Source organism: Schistocerca serialis, chromosome 3 (genome assembly GCF_023864345.2).
Source record: "Schistocerca serialis cubense isolate TAMUIC-IGC-003099 chromosome 3, iqSchSeri2.2, whole genome shotgun sequence".
In the NCBI taxonomy this organism is placed as follows: Eukaryota; Metazoa; Arthropoda; class Insecta; order Orthoptera; family Acrididae; genus Schistocerca; species Schistocerca serialis.
This window is the reverse complement of record NC_064640.1, coordinates 134,274,460-134,296,969: the sequence shown is the minus strand read 5'-3', so window position 1 is coordinate 134,296,969 and position 22,510 is coordinate 134,274,460. Positions and strand designations below refer to the sequence as shown.

The window sequence follows — 22,510 nt, the reverse complement described above, 5'->3', positions numbered from 1 at the left end:
TGTTACACGATGCTTCGTGAAATGTCATTTCGGGTCCCGTCTCCAGAACATAATGCAGAAGTTCGTCGTATCAAGGCACACATCCTATCAATCACGCGACATTGACTGGGGGCATCCAGATTCGGGCAAGGTGTCTAGACAACATCGCTGGGGAACGCACCTCGATGCATCATGTGTCGCAAGAACAGAAATGTTACCGTCGATCATTGGTCACAGTGCCAACGGCCTTGCCTTAGTGTTAACACCGGTTCCCGTCAGATCACCGAAGTTAAACGCTGTTGGGCTGGGCTAGCACTTGGGTGGGTGACCATCCGGTCTGCAGAGCGCTGCTGACAAGCGGGGTGTGCTCAGCTCTTGTGAGGCAAACTGAGGAGCTACTTGATTGAAAAGTAGCAGCTCCGGTCTCGGAAACTGATATACGGTCGGGAGAGCGGTGTGCTGACCACATGCCCCTCCATATCCGAATCCAATGACGCCTATGAACTGAGGATGGCACGGCGGCCGGTCAGTACCGTTGGGCCTTCATGGCCTGTTCGGGAGGAGTATTGGTCACAGTGCTCCATTACTCAGACTGTCATCAACTGATAACACGAAAGGACACTGGGGCTGGATTTTTGGAGCATTTCCGCCATCTCTTTGCCGGCGCATCGACGGATCACCGGGTGGCGGAGGACACATTGCAACAGTTGCCAACGAGACTGGCTGGGATGGATGGATGAGGCTGCGCTAATGGAGCCACTCACAGAAGATGAAATAATGGGGGCACTCAACAAAGGAGCGGCATATAACTCCCCACGGCCGGAAGGGTTAGCGTTAGAATTTTATCGGGAATTCGCAGAAATGATGACGGCACAATGGATGTCGATGTACAGTCGTGGACAAAACGAGCGAGACCCTCGCCTTTTCGTTATGCTGATCCGCACGGCTTTAAAGTCTGCTACACAGCATAACAGGCAAGGCGACGAAGTGCTACCAACATACTATGCGCAGGCGTGAAATTGACAAACTATCTGAACTTTTTTAGACTGTTTTCAGTAATTTGTAAGACTATATTAATGCTGATTAGTGTGTTAAATACAACACGTAAATATAAGACAGAACTAAAAGAAGAAACGCTAATTGGTATGAACTGAACCAAAAAAATGAATTTCAACTTATCGAGATAACATAACTGTTTTAGTAAGACAAAGAACCCCAGATCGTTACGAATTAGAAAAATATTATCCGCATTCGGCCGCGAAACGGTCTGTGTCAACGTTCAGACCAGTCATACTGGATTACCGTTGCTGATCTACCATGAAAGTGTGCAAATTTAGCAATGCGTGAAGATTCATAACGAAATTCAGTTAAAAATAATTCAGTGCCACGCTTAAATCAATTCTATTATTGACAAAAGCGGAAAAAGTAGGCAGTAACATGTATGAAATTCTACAAGTGTGTAATATTGACATCCACAGGGCGCCAGTACAGAATAAAGGTAGCGATAAAACGTATTGGGGGCGCGAGAATTTCTTAAAATTGCTTTACTGATAGTCTACCTGCCTCCATCGAGATTAGAACCGAAAACAAACCAGACCTTCCTTTCACTACGCTAGCAGACAACCCAGGCAATCAGCCCTCTATTATTACCCCAGATATGAATAAGCCGGCAATTTCGCAATGAAAATGGCAAAATGATATGCAGTTTCTGTTGCATAGAGCTTTCTGGACTCAAAAACATGAATTTTCTTCCTTTATGTCACCGCTTATGTGAGAATCATTCGGGATGTTTATCGAAATAACAAAATACTGTTATTAGAGAGTAAATTTAGTAGGATAATTCTGCACCACCCCAGGAAATAAACGGCTACATAGCTGCCAAACGTATTCTACACTGTTTCGAATTCCCCACTAGACTCGCCACAGCCAGAAAACGTTCATTAGCCGAAGTGTTTCTTAAGCTAGCTAGCAATGGGTATGTTCGCACTTCTAAAACGCGGTGGCATTAATACTGGGATGTGCGTTACCACGTGTATAGGCAAATGGATTCTATTTGCATTCCTGTAAACGTGATTTGGATCGAAAGCGTAGCTACGATTAATATGCTGGTGTATCGACTGCAACTAGAACATTTAGAATAAAGAGTAGGGGGTGTTATTTATGCGGCCCTCATCTTCAGTAGCTGTCGTAGCTGTTTTCGTTGTTAGGATTTCGTCACCTAAACCGGTAAAAACGGAACCCTACTAGTCTTACTTTCTTGACCGTCTATCGGTCTACCCAACCCTTAAAACCCGTTTACCTCCATAATGGGTGGACATAATAAGCGGAAATGTATCGCACTTCTTGCGGTAACCGGTCCCTTGGTGGTGTAAAAAAGTGAGCTTCTATGTCAACGCAATCTAAAGATACGGCCGTTTATGTAAAGAAAATTTACGCGAAAGGTCAAAAAATGGCTTCAAGAACTATACGACCAAACTGCTTAGGTCATCAGCTCCTAGACCTAGAACTACTTAAACCTAGCTAGCCTAAGGACATCACAGACATCTATGCCCGAGGTAGGATTCCAACCTGCGACTGAAGCAGCCGTGCGGTTCGTGACTGAAGCGCCTGGAACCGCTCGGCCACCGCACCCGGCGAAACCCTATTCACCTCATGTATAATGATAATATATACTGTCTAGTGAGGATAAACTGTATTCGCCAGCAACTCAGATCGTTTGATCACGGAACTTTTACGAAGCTACATTCAAACTTTGTTCAAAGTCGTCTGCAATATCCATTTATAAACACCCTAGGAACGTCGTATGCGATATCCACTTCTGAAGACGCTGGCAGATACTGCTGTATCATAACAAGTAGGTAAGAATTTATTGTTATTGGTCCATGCATGACACTTTATTTCAATATCAATTTAACGCGCCTAGGTGTTCGTATATGGCTGAAACTAATGAACAAAAAGTAAATAAACAGCAAACAACTTCGATGTTCAAATCAAATGAAAGTCACATGTCGCAATTACAACATAATTTCGTTGTTACATCTGCATGACTACATCAACAGGATTTCTTTGCAATCCAGACTTACGTGCCTGGCAGAAGGTTCCGACTATTTCTCTACCGTCCCACTCATTAACAGTGTGCGGGAAGAAGGACCACTTAAATCTTTTCTTGCGAGCCTTGAATTACATTATTAATATGGTTTCTTCCTGTGTAAGTTCCCGAGGAAATAATGTTTTGGCATTCAGAACAAATGTTGGCGATTGAAATTTCGTGAAAAGATCTCGCGGCTACGAAAAACGCTTTTGTTTTCATAAATGTTACCCCAACTCGATTATAAAATCTGGGACCCTGTCTCCCCTGTTTCGTGACATTACAAATGGTGCTACCGTTCCTTGGACATTTTTGCGTGCACAGTCAATCTCGTCTGTCAAGAATATTATAGCAGTGGACGGACAAACGTAGTGTAGGCAGTGTTTTCAGTTGGCCTGTTGCGTATTCTTAGTGTGCGGGCAATAAAACGCAGTCATTCGTTTGCCTTCACTACAAAAGTATCATTCAGTCAGCTGAGGCAGACAAGGGCACTATAACAGCACTCCATGCATAGGGATCTTCAAATGGCTATATAGCAAGAACTATGGGTCTTCACAAGTCGACGGTAGCAAGGTGGATCAGACGAAAGGAAGAGAGTGGTAACAGGAAGACGTTCGAAGCAATTGATCGGCGTCTTAGGGAGCACAGAACATTCCAGCCTATGACTCGCGACTGGGGAAGACCTAGAACGACGAGGACAACTGCAATGGACGAGGCAATTCTTAGTGCAGTTGACGATAACCCTAATTTCAGCGTCAGAGAAGTTGCTGCTGTACAAGGAAACGTTGACCACGTCACTGTATGGAGAGTGCTACGGGAGAACCAGTTGTTTCCGTACCATGAACAGTGTGTGCAGGCACTATCAGCAGCTGATTGGCCTCCACGGGTACACTTCTGCGAATGGTTCATCCAACAATGTGTCAATCCTCATTTCAGCGCAAATGTTCTCTTTACGGATGAAGCTCCATTCCAACGTGATCAAATTGTAAATTTTCACAATCAACATGTGTGGGCTGACGAGAATCCGCACGCAATTGTGCAATCACGTCATCAACACAGATTTCCTGTGAACGTTTTGGCAGGCATTGTTGGTGATGTCTTGATTGGGCCCCACGTTCTTCCACCTATGCTCAATGGAGCACGTTATCATGATTTCATACCGGATACTGTACCTGTGCTGCTAGAACATGTGCCTTTACAAGTACGACACAACATGTGGTTCATGCACGATGGAGCTCCTGCACATTTCAGTCGAAGTGTTCGTACGCTTCTCAACAACGGGTTCGGTGACCGATGGATTGGTAGAGGCTGACCAATTTCATGGCCTCCACGCTCTCCTGACCTCAACCCTCTTGACTTTCATTTATGGGGGCATTTGAAAGCTCTTGTCTACGCAACCCCGGTACCAAATGTAGAGACTCTTCGTGCTCGTATTGTGGACGGCTGTGATACAATACGCCATTCTCCAGGGCTGCATCAGCCCACCAGGGATTCCATGCGACGGAGGGTGGATGCATGTATCCTCGCTAACGGAGGACATTTTGAACATTTCCTGTAACAAAGTGTTTGAAGTCACGCTTGTACGTTCTGTTGCTGTGTGTTTCCATTCCATGATTAATGTGATTTGAAGAGAAGTAATAAAATTAGCTCTAACATGGAAAGTAAGCGTTTCCGGACACATGTCCACATAACATATTTTCTTTCTTTGTGTGTGAGGAATGTTTCCTGAAAGTTTGGCCGTACCTTTTTGTAACACCCTGTATAATTCACATTAAACTATTTGTAAGGATATGTGGTCTGTTCTTACTCTCTCTGTTCTGCTGGGGTTTGGAATGTGTAGCGGATACTCGTGGCTTCTGTAGCACGTGTGTGTCAGCGGGTCTCGATAAATTTCCGGACTGGCCACTCGGGGCACCAGATGTCCTCTAGAAATTTCGGAAGAAACAGATCAGTTTTCCACGAACAATGTACCAGAAAACATGTTAATGCGGCGATATTACGTTCGTGTGTTGCGCATGGTGCGAGAAGTATTTATGTTTTGCCTGTTTCTATGATAAGTTTCCCCCAACTGATTGAGAGAACGTTCACAAATGGACGGTCAGTAAAGATAACGCAGTAGTATACTTAAGGTGTATTTTTGTACCACGTGTCACGATGAAAGTAACTGTCATTATTTAGTAATGTATGCTTATTTGATTATTAAGCACACGTTCCAGTGTTTTACTTCAAAAAAAGAAAAGATTAAGAAAATAGTTCCGATTATCAGATACATCGAAAAAATATCTAATGAAAAAAATCCCACAACAAAGAATCGGACACAAACCAGCAAAAAAAAATGGCTCTGAGCACTATGGGACTCAACTGCTGAGGTCATTAGTCCCCTAGAACTTAGAACTAGTTAAACCTAACTAACCTAAGGACATCACAAACATCCATGCCCGAGGCAGGATTCGAACCTGCGACCGTAGCGGTCTTGCGGTTCCAGACTGCAGCGCCTTTAACCGCACGGCCACTTCGGCCGGCCCACAAACCAGCAGTCTGGTCGCCTAATGCCCTGACCACTCGGCCACCGACATCATTCTTCTGAACACCTAGAATAGCGAGTAGACAAGTTGCAGCGTGAAAACACAAAACGTTAATAACTCCAACATTATTAACTTTGGACCCCATATTATACTATTAAAAATGGTTGTTTTTAGACAATCTTTCGATATATAGCATGGAAAATACGTTTTTCTGTCACAAATTTTGACCTCGATTTTTTCAAAAACTACGTAGTGTCTGGCAAAAAGCTGAAACACGCGTCTCTTTATTTTCAATATAGAACGCGCTTGCAAAACTTAATCAAAATTGCTGACCCTCATGTCAGACTCTCCCCTTGTTAGAAGATAGGTTAAGGAATGGCAAACCCAGATTTAAAGCATTGGTAGACTCCCAGAGGAAAATTTGGAGTAGGAATTAAAATCTAGTGAGAAGAAATAAAAACTGAGGTTTGCCGATGACTTAATTTTGTAAGAGACAGCTAAGGACTTGGTAGAGCAGTTGAACGGAATGGACAGTGTCTAGAAAGGAGGATATAAAATGAAGATCAACAAAACCAAAACAAAACTAATCGAACGTAGCAGAATAAAATGATGTGATGCTGAGGAAATTAGATTAGGAAACGAGACACTTAAAGTAGTACACGAGGTTTGCTATTTGGGCAGCAAAATAGCTAGTGATGGCGGAAGTACAGAGGATACAAAATGTACACTGGCAATGGTAAAAAAAAAGCGTTTCTGAAGAAGAGAAATTAGTTAACATGAAATATAGACTGAAGTGTCAGGAAGTCTTCTCTGACAGTATTTTTATTTAATGCGGCCAGTGAAACATGGACGACAAACAATTTAGACAAGAAGAGTATAGAAGCTTTTGAAACGTGGTGCTACATAAGAACGCTGAAGATCTGATAGGTAGCTCACGTAACTAGTGAAGAGGTATGAATAGAATGGGGAGAAAGGAATTTCTGGCACAACCAGACTGAAAGAAGGGATCGATTGATAGGACATATCCTGAGATATCAAGGGACCACCAATTTAGTATTGGAGAGAAGTGTGTGGGGGGAGGGTGTCGAAATAGTAGAGGGAGACCAAGAGATGAATACAGTAAGCATATACAGAAGGATGTAGGTGGCAGTAGTTATTTGAAGATGAATGAGCTAGTAAAAGATAGTGTAGCATGGAGAGCTGCATTAAACCAGTCTTCAACAACTACTACTATCTATTGTAATGGGTAAATCACTGCACTCGTATTAGTTGACCATATCATGATTGCGCCAGTGAAAAGAACACCACCAAATATCTTGCTTGCCATACGAGGATTGCCCAGAAAGTAATGAACCGCATTTTTTTCTCTTCGAGGATTCTTTATTGAACATAATGAGAATTACACACATGGAAGAGTAGTGTTTTATCTACACACCCTATTTTTCCATGTAATCTCCATCCCGTTCTATGGCTTTTCTCGAGCGCGAAGCAAGGGCGTGTGTGCCCTGTCGGTACCAATCCTTGTCCTGGTGGCGGAGCCAGTGCTTTACTGTGCGAATCACCTCCTCATCGTCCGCAAAATATCTTCCACGAATGGAATCCTTTAATGGACCAAACAAGTGGAAGTCCGAGGGGCTACGTCAGGACTGTCAGGTGTGATAGCTGTGGATGGTCTGCCCGACCGCTGCAAATCGTGGAGCTCCGCCGAATCGCCTTCTGATGACCTCACCCTCTCTGCCCAGCGACTAACTGTACTTCTGTCGACAGCAGATGCTCCATAGACTTTGCATAAGCGTTTGAGAATATTCCCCACGGTTTCTTCCTCTGCAGTGAGAAATTCGATGACGGCACGTTGCTTGTAACGTACACTCTTTGACATAAAACTCGACCGGCGGCCGGCCGCTTCAGAGGCTAAAAGTCCGCGCCGATCGCGACATGGGACAAAAAAACTGGCCAACTCGCTAATTCTCTAAGTCCGGTTATCTGCACAATCTGGCAACACTGTAGACTGCGGCACTTCCTGGAGGAAAACTTGTCCCATGATAGAGAAACACTAGGCTGATTACGCCTGTGGTCTAGCGGTAGCGTGCGTTGTTTCTGTTCGTAATATCAGTGGATCGAGAGCAGCTGGCACAAAATATTTTTGTAGCCTCTTCTGTCTGAATGCTGAAGACGTGAATGTAATGGTAGCGCAGATTCAATCTATTTCGCTTTCTGACACACCGATATCAAAATTTTATCCAGTAACGATTATGCGGCAGATTTCCTGCAGACTGTCCTCCTCTGGACGCCGTATGCGCCAAAGCTCCGGGATCCATTTGCTGGCTACCGGCAGCGGCCGTGGCGACAGCAGCGGCGCTGCACTCCCCCGTTCTTTATCGAAAGCGCCTGCTCCCGCTCATCGCTTTTGATAATTTAAAACGCTTTATATTTAAATGTTGCTCCACAGAAAATTTCTACGATTTCCATTCACGCTCAACAGCAACGGAGACAGACGCCCTGATAAGTAGGCGGGTATTCTATTACATCAATCGGCAAGAGCTGAGTATGGCCCGAAATTAATTTTATAGACTGGGACGAAATTAAACCACCTCGCTACATTCGATGAATTTATAAATGCTTCATACCTCGTTTCTTTTCCTTTCAAACTCAATTATTTGTGCAACTTTTAGTCATTTCGGATGTTTTCGTCAAGCCAGGGTGAGCGTCTGTGGTGTAAAGTGTATTACAGTTCTTGTTTCATTCCTTATGGTAACTCTATGCGATAAACTGTGTGAATACCTTGCAATGCATGCTCTGTAGCAATGCAGGAACACTGCACATTTGGAGTTCCATGTATGGGTTCATGAAGTATTTAATGTTGATCGGAAGTGATAGTTAAGGTCATCAGATTTAGAGCAGAAAAATTTGTCGTTTTGGAGGTTTCAGAGAACGGAAAGGAATTGCTAACGCCGGTGTTAGAAAACGTCTACAGTTAAATGCTATTGCAAAAATTTAGAAGAGGGGAACTATATTAATCAACATGTGCACTTCATAAACAACCTTCTGACATGTTAGACCTATATGACGAACAAAACTCAAATTTATATCGTTGACAGTCGCTTTGAATCTTTTCAGGATCTATTTTACAGTGAAGCACCTTGGCATTTGCAAAGCAGACATCCGTGATATTAACTTAATTTACTAAGTCGAATCGGACGAAGATTGATGTTTAAAGGCATTCTTCAGATTTCGTATAAAGAACTCCATTAATTAAAATGGAAAATAAAAGGTTGTAGTCAGCGGCTTCCACCGAGATTGGAACTGCTATGTCGTACAGTACGACCACCGCAACGCACAAGGGAACTCTTTTTTTTTAATTTTGCTTTTTTTCTTTTACTTTTTTTGACAATTACCCCTTTTTTTCTCTCTTATTTTAAAGCCCCTTAGGAAAATGGCAATAAAAAAAGAAACTAAGTGCCACCGCCACTTTTCATCCTATAACAAAAAAAAAAAATCTGGTCCACTTCAGGCGTTGGCTCCTGACTAAACCTACCCCAAGAGCTGCCTATATACCAGGGGAAATATGGGAATTCTAGGTTAGTGCTATCATTACAAACAAAACAAAATCTTCCTTTTTCTGAATTTTATTTTCATTTTGATTTTTGTTTTGTTTATTTTTGTTGTGTAATTGATCAGACGCCTTCTGCGCCCCGCTGGTAATATGTTGAGTCACGTCTTCTCGAAATTGGTGTGTTCCGTTCAGTAGTTCAGAAATGTTCATTGGTTCAAACTGGAAACCTCCTTCACTCTTGACTTAACACATTCCAGCTGCGAGGCGGGTCGTGGAAAGCACTCTCAAGGAAGTCCGAGAAAAATTGTCTGTATTTTGGGTGGCGGACAACGACAAAATGACGGTCGTTGAGGTATGTCCAAAAATCGAGTACAGAGTCTACAGTTTGTCCAACTAGGTGGTGAATGGCATGTCCGCGAATCCAATTCACAGCATTGGTCTTTGTCCGAGGAAAATAGTCACGTCCCGGAACTAATAATGAAAGGGGAGTATTCCGATTCAGAATGTCCCGCGTTAGAAAAGCCACAATATGACGAATAACCTCTGAGCTAACGACACACTGGCGACCACAGACGGACTATAGTCACTGCGATGTTGCCTGAGCCTCAAAACACAACCTTAAAACACACAAACAGGTGTTACTTATGTGAAGAACGCCGTTCTTGGAGTCCAGAAATTAATTATACTTACTAAGTGTCTCATCTTACAGTGGATTCTATCGTACGAGTCTTCGATGTGGAAAACGAATGTCAAGTGAATTTAGCGAGGTTACGCCGGCCTACACCCGGAAGTAAATGCACTATCAGAGTGTTGACAAATACTTGCTACGACGCTGCCATTTCTCGCTTCTCTTACGAGGCAGCTCTTCAGCGAAATGCTTGCCGTGATTCTCCGATACGGTCCTTCAGAGTGGAGACGCGCGCGCACGTTTGGTTTTTATGCGGCGTTCTCCCCTGATGGTTTCTGACGTCGCCTTGTGGGCTATGTCTACATTTGAGACATTCAATTATCATTATTCCAGAATGATACAAGTTTCAGCTTCCGGCGTGGAAGAAGGCTGTTGACGCCGACATTATATCATTTCAACGTAGGGAAAGCAAAACGGGTCATTCAAAGTTTCTCATTCAACATAAAGCATGTGAGATAATTTTCCGTAACGTTCATAATCATCTAAAAATACAAACGAAGTAAAAATACATCTGAAGCTTATTCGAATTGAATATAATGTAAGATACCATACGCTTTGCACCTCAATGTCGAATTTGTCCACGTGCAATCTTTTGCAGCATACAAAATGAATGTCATGATTACCACGAGAATGAAGAAATATGTTGGTACGGATGGAAGCAAGGAGAGACGCAGTCAACAAATATTCGATTCCTCATGGCATTCATTTCATTTGAGACGTAAGAAGAGTTAAAGCGGGATATTACTTTCGTTAACACGAAAGATATGCCGCACATATTGATAACGAGGAAGTCTGCGTCGTCATACGTTTCCTCCTTGAAATCTGTATGCTCTCTTATATACTCAGTAGCCTGATCATTGTTTCAGTAATGTTACCCTCTTGTTTGACCCCGTAACGATGAACAGATTCCAAATGCATGTCTCCGCATGAAAGTAGCTGTTCGAACCCTTCCTGGGTTGCTTTTTGTGTTTTATTGCTTGGAATTCCTGTAGCAGACCACTGTGCCTTCTCCCCTTGTGGGTTAGGTCTCAAAACTAAACCGCTTTTTATCCAACGGCATAATTTATTCAGACAGCATCAGCACAAGACTGTCAAACAAAGCCTTCCATTTACAGTTGCAACACTCTAACCAGCACTGACCGAAGTGTAATCCACAGCCATGGTCCAAAATTAGGAGCTGTCTGCTACTGTGGCAAAGTCCGTACTACACTTTCGATTCCGCAGCACCATTTTATCTGGTAACACTGGGTAGTTGCAGAGTTGTGCCAGCATGTCTGTCCTCACACTGTCAACTTTATGTATCTCACTTCTCCTGTAGCGCTGATCACAAGGAGCAGGAGTAAATGAGTGTATTCTGCATGCCGTAACATTCAGTATTCCCCTCTTTCATAGCCACTCGTCATGTGCATCGATACCAAATAGGAATGTGAAAACTCTTGCGAGTGAGAGAATGACAATAACAACCGTAACAAGAACAATCAAATAATGAATAATGTTTATTCCAACGCAAAACGAGAATTGCTTTAAATATAAAAATCTATATCTATATCCATATCTATTGATCTTTGAGTTGGCACAATGCAAATATATTCTTAGCATTTAGTTACTGTATTTAGTTCGGGATGTTTGCAGAGAAAAGGAAAAGTCGGTACTTCTCGCTAGTGTAATATAATGTGAACCAGCAACTACCCTTTCCTTAGAACACGACTCAAACAGTAGGTACCAAAGCACTGCTGCATTCTGTTCCTTGACATTGCTCTGATGACGGTTAATGCAGATAGTTCCGATTATGAAATACAAAACGTATTGCAGGTTAGTTCCTAGGTTAGCAACATTAAATTTGCGTTGTAGACGGCACATGAACGTGACGCCTATTCATATTACTCATCAATATAAAAAGATAATATTATGGGAATTTAGCAGGATTACTCAACAAGAATTCTGAAATTGGTTGACTGACCGCACAGGTGCTAAACGCCGTCAAGAGTATACGATGGTCTAATCGCATTAGTAATATGAAGATCGTCTTCGACAGCTCGCAACTTTCACATTGCTATCTCCACCCTACTCCAGACAGCCCTCGGTGGAGTTGCACTAAGTTGCCGTTGCAATGTAAGGCCTTCAAACCGACAACAGACCACATATTGAAAAATACAAGCGAGTTCTCTTGCAGCGTAAGCTTATTGTAACTAATTAAAAATTATTGGACAGGAACATTGTCCTATTAAAAAAAAGCTGTCTAGCAGGTCCTCTAATCGCTCCTTGGTACAGTCGGTTGACTATTGAAAATAGTTCCAACAAGTCACCACTAGAAAACACTGCTCCGTACCGCAATAACTCAAGATGTAAAGTAATACCACGGTACTACAAATATCAGAGAACACCTTATCACAGATAAGACTGTCCTTAAGGCTTGTAAGCTCACATTTATTACAATAAATGACATACCTGAAATGTTAACACTCTCATTATTACGTCAGATTGGTAATGCACGTAGTAAGTTCGTCGTATTCATGATTTCCTCTTCAAAGTAACATACCGTACTTATTATTTAACACAAAATGACATTAAAAATTTAAGTTATTCACTAGCAGCTAGTTGAGAATATCTATGAACTTCAAATGACACGACGAACCGTCTTGTTCCGCATATGGATTCAAACCCAGCTCATGCAGACTAAGCAAAGATTTCGTTACTGACGGAAACTAATAGTCATTCCTGATTAAGCATACAGAGAGTGATATACCTCGATTTTAGACAGTATCAGTTAGCAAATATCAACTTTAAATTGCATAACGCAAACACGTTTAACAGACGCGAATTCCTACCCATCATCTATTGTCCCTGTTAACGAACTACGAGAGATGTTAAATATTGCTTCTTCACAAGTAACTTACTTGAAATGCCGTGAGGTAAAGCTTTGTGTTGGACACGGATTCGAACCCAGAACCTAATCGGATTGCTATCGAAGCACAGTCAAATGTGACATATCAGATTTTCGCGGCAGTAGCTAGATGTTTTAACTGAAATGACGAGACGAAACATTAATTTTTTCCTTTCCAGGACTCCTACCCAGCACCTATCGCTGTTATATTCTAGAGAAAACGAACGTTAAATATGGGTTTGTTACGCCAGCAGTGACATGTGAGCATGTTTGAACTAGAAATAATATGTCGAAGAGTTCAGCGCTCACTGGGAATAGAGCCCCACACATATCGTTGTTGACTACACACAAAGAGACGTCAGCTACCGAATTTTTCTCCACCAGCTGCTCAGAATAACATCTTGAACTTACAGTCATCTCGCAAATAGTTCTGTGTCTCACTGGGAGTTAAAAACGTCAGATATCGTTAGTGTTGACAACGAATGAAAATACATTAAAAATCAAAATTCTTATCCACCAGCAGATAGGTGTTCTCATGCTAGAGCTTGATAATACATAATTAAATCTTTAGTGCTGGGCCAGGATTCGATCCCATTCACGCGTAATATGTGGAGATGTTAAGGAATCTGCAGTTTTGAACAAACAACAAATTGTAGCCGAGCTGTATTGTCACGAAGGGATCAAATTCCGCGTTAAGGGCGGTCTGAGTTGCATTCCCAGTTCAGAACCAATCTTATCGACATACAGAAACTCAGATAAAAGATGGAATAAGTGTCCTGTGACCATACATAGCGTTTGTTTCGTCACTTGAAATAAATAACTAGTATAAGAAAGGTTACTGGTGATAGAGTTTCTACATGTCGCCACTCCAGACTTTATTGTGGTTCTACTTGGTAGAGAAGGAAAATCATCTTTAATGTGAATTTTCAGACCACACTGCCATTACATCTTCTTCACTTGGTGTAGCCAGGAGAGAATGGACTCTGTCTCTCCCTATCTAAAATCATTGACAGAAGTGGGAATCCAACCCAGACCATAGGTATAACAACTTACGATCCGTCCAACAGACCACGAAATCCTCTTCTCTCATTTTTCTATCGTAACGCCGTTGCGCCACACTGGATGAGAATTCTGACACACAGTCGTCCTGTAGTAATTTGCACCATGTTCAGTAAATTCATTTACTTGGTTGACCGAATCACCATGAACTAGCTGCCTCGGCTACCCAGTGCATACATTCCACTCTATATTTTGTAATCACCGAAATAAAATCACGTAACTGCCACCTACACAGAACTGCCAACAGTGTAGGATGCAGAAGTTTAAATAGGAAGTGTTCCTCTCCACTTGAGCTATTCTATTGCGCTATCTGTTTGTAGAAAACGTCGTTCAGTAAAAAAAAAAGAAAAGCTGTAACTGTTTGTCTCTCAGAAGTCAAGACCTGGCCATATGCATAATCTCACAGTGCTGTGGAATCAAAAAGTTCTGGAGGAATAGTTGAGCTGTTGTAGCTACGTGTCAGCTAGTAGCGTAGATAAGATGTCGCGAGTTCGAATACATTCAGTGCTACATTTTTTAAAACGCAATTCTGCTGTCTGCTGACGTTGTCAATCTAATGGAACTTTGAACATACTTCCCTTCACTTCTCAACCCAAAGTAGTCGCATGTGGAAAAAGGGCTAACTACTGTGACATTTTGTTCTGTTCAGGTTTAATAGACAGCAGGCAGCAGATGCATCTCGAAGATGTGTAGGGAGAGCGCATCGTGCCATAATATGTCAGAAAAGTATTTTCTACATTAGCTGTCGTGTGGTAGTGAGATTTTATTCTTCTTCAAACTTTGTTTGACAGCTTTAACTCAGAACAAGTTTTCTACATGCATGTAATCAATAAACTGCACGTGCATTGTCATATTGTCATAGATAACATCAGAGAATTCGCATATATCGTTGATGATTAATTTCTCTCTCATGTTTACTATTGTTTTAACAACACTAAAGGAAACCTTACGAAAATTGTGCACTGTATTATAAGAAATGAAATAAAACTAACCACGATAACCTTACGACGAAAGTATGTTTTAATAAAACCGAGTATCTGTACACAAATGTGCCTCTATCGACACGAATTAGTAAAATACTACTCACTTAGATTTTGATTGGGTCTGTGTTTCATTGGTATGCTGTGTCGTACTCAAGAGGTATGCAAATGTGGCATTTCATAAATATAGTTACGTATTCCTAGAAACCCAAAATTCGCTTGTCAGCAGCGGAAAGAGGCGTTGCCTGTTGTGCAGCATTGTAAGCTTTTCAACATTGCACTATGAGCCGAAAGTATTTTCTTGCGATTTCCTTATTGATGTTTGATCCGACTCCTTGTAGCTCTTTCACAGAAGGGATAAAAACATTGCAGTCAGTGAGACTGGAACTGCATACCATAACAGACGCTTTTCCACAGGTCAGCAAGTTACCACAGAGCTGGCGAAGAGGTATGGGTCTGAGCGTCCTCTTACGACGGCAATAGTGCCTAGAACTCGTAAACCGCTATTTAAAGGTCGAGATTAGTTGCGATTTATACCTGCAATGACTTTCCTGGGCTGAAAACCGTAAATTTACAATCTTTTGTTACCCTTCAAGCGATAAAAACTCAGATTATTCAAAGGAAATGACAGGTAAAATAAAGTGAACTTTGAGGCTTAATTCCGTGCACACCAGGAAGTAGTCGATCACAGAGTTGCCAAACATAAGTTGCCTTGTTGCCAAATCTCAGTTACAGTACCAGCAGGAAGAAGACGAACCGATGTGATCCTACAGCGGGCTGGGAAGTGACCATAGCTGGAGTCTCCAAGTCGCGGCTGCTACGGCCTGGAATACGTAATGCGTCTGACTCGCTTACTGTAACTAGGGTTAGGGACTGGAGCGTAGTTACTAATAATACTCAGAACTGACTGCAAACTAAGCATCATAAATCAGTAACTCTCATTGTTGTTTTTATATTTCTTTAGTAAGTGTACTCAAAACTAAGAAACTCATTCACAGGCGTTTTCGTGCCTCGCCGATAGTCGAGCACAACAAACAAATAAAAATAAAAAAGAATGTTTATATATATATATATATATATATATATATATATATATATATGTGTGTGTGTGTGTGAGAGAGAGAGAGAGAGAGAGAGAGAGAGAGAGAGAGAGAGAGATAAAAAAGAATGAGAGTGTAAAAAATTGTTGTAAAGAAATTGAATCATGGTATTTAAAGAAATCTTTCATTGTAATGACACGTTCCACATCATTACGAAATGTCGTATTCATGTCTATGGAACAAGAAGTAATCTAATGTAATGTAATCTAATCTAATCACATCATATTGATGACTAGCCATAAAGAGTCATGAATTACCGAAATTTTTGCCAATACCAGTAACCAAATCTAAACTTGAAAATAAAAGACGACAAGTTTTGTAATAAACCGTAACTCATATCAAGACCCTTTCGTCCCTGTTATCTAACCAAGAAAGATGTCTGATATACCTCCATTCGGAAGTAACAAAGTGTGCATGCATTTAAAGATGAAGTGCATGATGTGAAGTTCTGTGACGGAGATACAAACCCAACATGTAATCGGATTGTTAACTAAGAAAAATCAAATGTTATGTATCGGTTTTTCTTACGAGCCGCTAGGTGTCTGAATCTAAAATAAGGATACAAACTTTTGTGCCTAAGAGACAATCGAACTGCACACCTACCGTGCATCCACGAATGTAGCTTAAGTATCAGTTTCTTACTCACGAACAGTAAGATGTGTGCGTGTTTGACCAGAAATAACGACACCTGTTGCGATTGTTGGCAACACATGAACAGACATTAAAAATCCGCGTTAATTTTCACTAGCAGGTGGATGTGCACTTGATAGAGCTGGAAATGAAATTATGAATATTTTTGTACTGGATCAGGATTCGGACCCACATATTTACCTTTGGAGGAGACCTAGAGAAGACTGCAGTCTTGGGAAAAGGAACGAAATGATTGAACTATACTGTTCCAAGAGATTCAGATCCTCGAAAGAGGAGATACGAATGCGAATCACAGTCCAGCACCAAATTTTTCAACGTCTCTAGTTCAATCAAGTACAAGTAAACTAAGAGCCCTGTCCCTTTAAATGGCTATCGGTTCATCAAATAAAATAAAATTTGCTAATGTAAGTAAGCTTACTGGCGACTGTATTTCTGTTTACAATGACTTCCGCTATGTCATTTCCCAACGTAAACTGGCTCTGCCCAGTTGGTAATGAAGGAAAGTGATGCTTAATGCTGATTCTGGATTATAACGTCTTTCTCTTGAGGTTACCAGAGGTAAAATAAATCTGTTTGTGCCTCTTAAAAGCAAATACCTGAACCCACGAATTGCACCTGTGATAGTTCGTTCCACCAGACCATTGTGGCCACATTTCCCAGCCCCTGGGGTGTGCTGTAACGGATGATGTGCTTAGCTTACAAAATTAATCACGATGGAAAAAATGCGAGTCTATTAAATGGTTAAGTAGAAGCATGCTTCTGACGCAGAGATTATGCTATTCTAATGTCAGCAGGATGTAAAGACTCTTCTAGGCATCATAGGCTGTATGTGAAGCCCTTTTTGATATTTCTCAAATTCAGCAAATTTCTTAGTTCGAGAAAATCCACTGTGAAGTGTAAAGTTGCCGGATAATTCGATTATTACTGTTATTATTACAACTCCACCGAGGGCTGTCTGGAGTAGGGTGGAGATAGCAATGTGAAAGTTGCGAGCTGTCGAAGACGATCTTCATACTCCTAATGCGATTAGGCCATCGTATACTCTTGACGACGTTTAGCACCTGTGCGGTCAGTCAACCAATTTCAGAATTCATGTTGAGTAAGCCTGCTAAATTCCCATAATATTGTCTTTTTATATTGATGAGTAATATGGAGTAATATGGATTCAGTAACTAAATGCTAAGAATATATTTGCATTGTGCCAACTCAAAGATCATTAGATATAGATTTTTATATTTAGATAAAGATATAGATTTTTATATTTAAAGCCATTCTCGTTCTGCGTTGGAATAAACATAATTCATTATTTGATTGTTCTTGTTACGATTGTTATTGTCATTCTCTCACTCGCAAGAGTTTTCACATTCCTATTTGGTATCGATGCACATGAAGAGTGGCTATGAAAGAGGGGAATACTGAATGTTACGGCATGCAGAATACACCCATTTACTTCTGCTCCTTGTGATCAACGCTACAGGAGAAGTGAGATACATAAAGTTGACAGTGTGAGGACAGACATGCTGGCACAACTCTGCAACTACCCAGTGTTACCAGATAAAATGGTGCTGCGGAATCGAAAGTGTAGTACGGACTTTGCCACAGTAGCAGACAGCTGCTAATTTTGGACCATGACTGTGGATTACACTTCGGTCAGTGCTGGTTAGAGTGTTGCAACTGTAAATGGAAGGCTTTGTTTGACAGTCTTGTGCTGATGCTGTCTGAATAAATTATGCCGTTGGATAAAAAGCGGTTTAGTTTTGAGACCTAACCCACAAGGGGAGAAGGCACAGTGGTCTGCTACAGGAATTCCAAGCAATAAAACACAAAAAGCAACCCAGGAAGGGTTCGAACAGCTACTTTCATGCGGAGACATGCATTTGGAATCTGTTCATCGTTACGGGGTCAAACAAGAGGGTAACATTACTGAAACAATGATCAGGCTACTGAGTATATAAGAGAGCATACAGATTTCAAGGAGGAAACGTATGACGACGCAGACTACCTCGTTATCAATATGTGCGGCATATCTTTCGTGTTAACGAAAGTAATATCCCGCTTTAACTCTTCTTACGTCTCAAATGAAATGAATGCCATGAGGAATCGAATATTTGTTGACTGCGTCTCTCCTTGCTTCCATCCGTACCAACATATTTCTTCATTCTCGTGGTAATCATGACATTCATTTTGTATGCTGCAAAAGATTGCACGTGGACAAATTCGACATCGAGGTGCAAAGCGTATGGTATCTTACATTATATTCAATTCGAATAAGCTTCAGATGTATTTTTACTTCGTTTGTATTTTTAGATGATTATGAACGTTACGGAAAATTATCTCACATGCTTTATGTTGAATGAGAAACTTTGAATGACCCGTTTTGCTTTCCCTACGTTGAAATGATATAATGTCGGCGTCAACAGCCTTCTTCCACGCCGGAAGCTGAAACTTGTATCATTCTGAAATAATGATAATTGAATGTCTCAAATGTAGACATAGCCCACAAGGCGACGTCAGAAACCATCAGGGGAGAACGCCGCATAAAAACCAAACGTGCGCGCGCGTCTCCACTCTGAAGGACCGTATCGGAGAATCACGGCAAGCATTTCGCTGAAGAGCTGCCTCGTAAGAGAAGCGCGAAATGGCAGCGTCGTAGCAAGTATTTGTCAACACTCTGATAGTGCATTTACTTCCGGGTTTAGGCCGGCGTTACCTCGCTAAATTCACTTGACATTCGTTTTCCACATCGAAGACTCGTACGATAGAATCCACTGTAAGATGAGACACTTAGTAAGTATAATTAATTTCTGGACTCCAAGAACGGCGTTCTTCACATAAGTAACACCTGTTTGTGTGTTTTAAGGTTGTGTTTTGAGGCTCAGGCAACATCGCAGTGACTATAGTCCGTCTGTGGTCGCCAGTGTGTCGTTAGCTCAGAGGTTATTCGTCATATTGTGGCTTTTCTAACGCGGGACATTCTGAATCGGAATACTCCCCTTTCATTATTAGTTCCGGGACGTGACTATTTTCCTCGGACAAAGACCAATGCTGTGAATTGGATTCGCGGACATGCCATTCACCACCTAGTTGGACAAACTGTAGACTCTGTACTCGATTTTTGGACATACCTCAACGACCGTCATTTTGTCGTTGTCCGCCACCCAAAATACAGACAATTTTTCTCGGACTTCCTTGAGAGTGCTTTCCACGACCCGCCTCGCAGCTGGAATGTGTTAAGTCAAGAGTGAAGGAGGTTTCCAGTTTGAACCAATGAACATTTCTGAACTACTGAACGGAACACACCAATTTCGAGAAGACGTGACTCAACATATTACCAGCGGGGCGCAGAAGGCGTCTGATCAATTACACAACAAAAATAAACAAAACAAAAATCAAAATGAAAATAAAATTCAGAAAAAGAAAGATTTTGTTTTGTTTGTAATGATAGCCCTAACCTAGAATTCCCATATTTCCCCTGGTATATAGGCAGCTCTTGGGGTAGGTTTAGTCAGGAGCCAACGCCTGAAGTGGACCAGATTTTTTTTTTTTTGTTATAGGATGAAAAGTGGCGGTGGCACTTAGTTTCTTTTTTTATTGCCATTTTCCTAAGGGGCTTTAAAATAAGAGAGAAAAAAAGGGGTAATTGTCAAAAAAAGTAAAAGAAAAAAAGCAAAATTAAAAAAAAAGAGGTTCCCTTGTGCGTTGCGGTAGTCGTACTGTACGACATAGCAGTTCCAATCTCGGTGGAAGCCGCTGACTACAACCTTTTATTTTCCATTTTAATTAATGGAGTTGCAAACGGCTAGTAAAAATTCTTTATACGAAATCTGAAGAATGCCTTTAAACATCAATCTTCGTCCGATTCGACTTAGTAAATTAAGTTAATATCATGGATGTCTGCTTTGCAAATGCCAAGGTGCTTCACTGTAAAATAGATCCTGAAAAGATTCAAAGCGACTGTCAACGATATAAATTTGAGTTTTGTTCGTCATATAGGTCTAACATGTCAGAAGGTTGTTTATGAAGTGCACATGTTGATTAATATAGTTCCCCTCTTCTAAATTTTTGCAATAGCATTTAACTGTAGACGTTTTCACCGGCGTTAGCAATTCCTTTCCGTTCTCTGAAACCTCCAAAACGACAAATTTTTCTGCTCTAAATCTGATGACCTTAACTATCACTTCCGATCAACATTAAATACTTCATGAACCCATACATGGAACTCCAAATGTGCAGTGTTCCTGCATTGCTACAGAGCATGCATTGCAAGGTATTCACACAGTTTATCGCATAGAGTTACCATAAGGAATGAAACAAGAACTGTAATACACTTTACACCACAGACGCTCACCCCGGCTTGACGGAAACATCCGAACATTGACCAAAGCCGGCCGAAGTGGCCGTGCGGTTAAAGGCGCTGCAGTCTGGAACCGCAAGACCGCTACGGTCGCAGGTTCGAATCCTGCCTCGGGCATGGATGTTTGTGATGTTCTTAGGTTAGTTAGGTTGAACTAGTTCTAAGTTCTAGGGGACTAATAACCTCAGCAGTTGAGTCCCATAGTGCTCAGAGCCATTTGAACCATTGACCAAAAGTTGCACAAATAATTGAGTTTGAAAGGAAAAGAAACGAGGTATGAAGCATTTATAAATTCATCGAATGTAGCGAGGTGGTTTAATTTCGTCCCAGTCTATAAAATTAATTTCGGGCCATACTCAGCTCTTGCCGATTAATGTAATATAATACCCGCCTACTTATCAGGGCGTCTGTCTCCGTTGCTTTTGAGCGTGAATGGAAATCGTAGAAATTTTCTGTGGAGCAACATTTAATAATAAAGCGTTTTAAATCATCAAAAGCGATGAGCGGGAGCAGGCGCTTTCGATAAAGAACGGGGGAGTGCAGCGCCGCTGCTGTCGCCACGGCCGCTGCCGGTAGCCAGCAAATGGATCCCGGAGCTTTGCCGCATACGGCGTCCAGAGGAGGACAGTCTGCAGGAAATCTGCCGCATAATCGTTACTGGATAAAATTTTGATATCGGTGTGTCAGAAAGCGAAATAGATTGAATCTGCGCTACCATTACATTCACGTCTTCAGCATTCAGACAGAAGAGGCTATAAAAATATTTTATGCCAGCTGCTCTCGATCCACTGACATTACGAACAGAAACAACGCACGCTACCGCTAGACCACAGGCGTAATCAGCCTAGTGTTTCTCTATCATGGGACAAGTTTTCCTCCAGGAAGTGCCGCAGTCTACAGTGTTGCCAGATTGTGCAGATAACCGGACTTTGAGAATTAGCGAGTTGGCCAGTTTTTTTGTCCCATGTCGCGATCGGCGTGGACTTAGCCTCTGAAGCGGCCGGCCGCCGGTCGAGTTTTATGTCAAAGAGTGTACATCACCTACAGACGCTATTTTGAAACTGTCCTGCAGCTACGCTATCTGTCGGAAGTGACGGAAACTTGGACGCGCTCACTCAGGAAACTTCAAATAATACATACAGTACGTAACGTTACGCAATCGTAGCATTGCTTTCGGCTGAGAAAAAAATGCGGTGCATCACTTTCTGGGCAACCCTCTTAGAAAACCGCGGAAGATCTAAAACTTGATGTCCAGAGGGGTATCTGAACATCATTCCCCGAATTATAATACAGTTGACAGTCATCAGTGCGTAAACATAAAGTGGATACGTCCTTGTATTAAACTTACCTATGGGGCTTCTTTCTATAACAGGTAAATATTGTGGAGTGCAGAACCAGTAGGAATGATAGAAGGAGTACAGTGCGTCAGCTAGACCGAACATTTGCGATGCCTGTGGCTGTTGCACCTCGCATATCTCACTGAAGTCGTCACGAAAGTAGGGAGACCACCCTTGATGAGTTAGTAGTTTACCAGTCAACTGCGGCCGCCTGCAACATACAAGTTGGAAAGTTAAAAGTTAAAAACCAGTAAAATTGGCATGTCAAGTCACGTACAGTGTATGCACGAATGTAAAAATATCCATAATGAA

General features: G+C 41.7%; 1 protein-coding gene across 5 annotated transcripts in view; it reads right to left on the bottom strand.

Annotated features, from left to right (window-relative positions):
- LOC126469834 (uncharacterized) overlaps nucleotides 1–22,510 on the bottom strand; it is a 214,450-nt gene that overhangs the window by 33,917 nt on the left and 158,023 nt on the right. For 4 of the 5 annotated variants that reach the window (XM_050097129.1, XM_050097126.1, XM_050097127.1 and 1 more), the window contains exon 6: nucleotides 22,210–22,409. In XM_050097129.1, the coding sequence (XP_049953086.1) occupies nucleotides 22,210–22,409 (200 nt within the window). Of the gene's footprint in view, nucleotides 1–15,513; nucleotides 15,581–22,209; nucleotides 22,410–22,510 lie in introns of all 5 variants that reach the window. The other variant, XM_050097128.1, reaches the window with a different exon arrangement.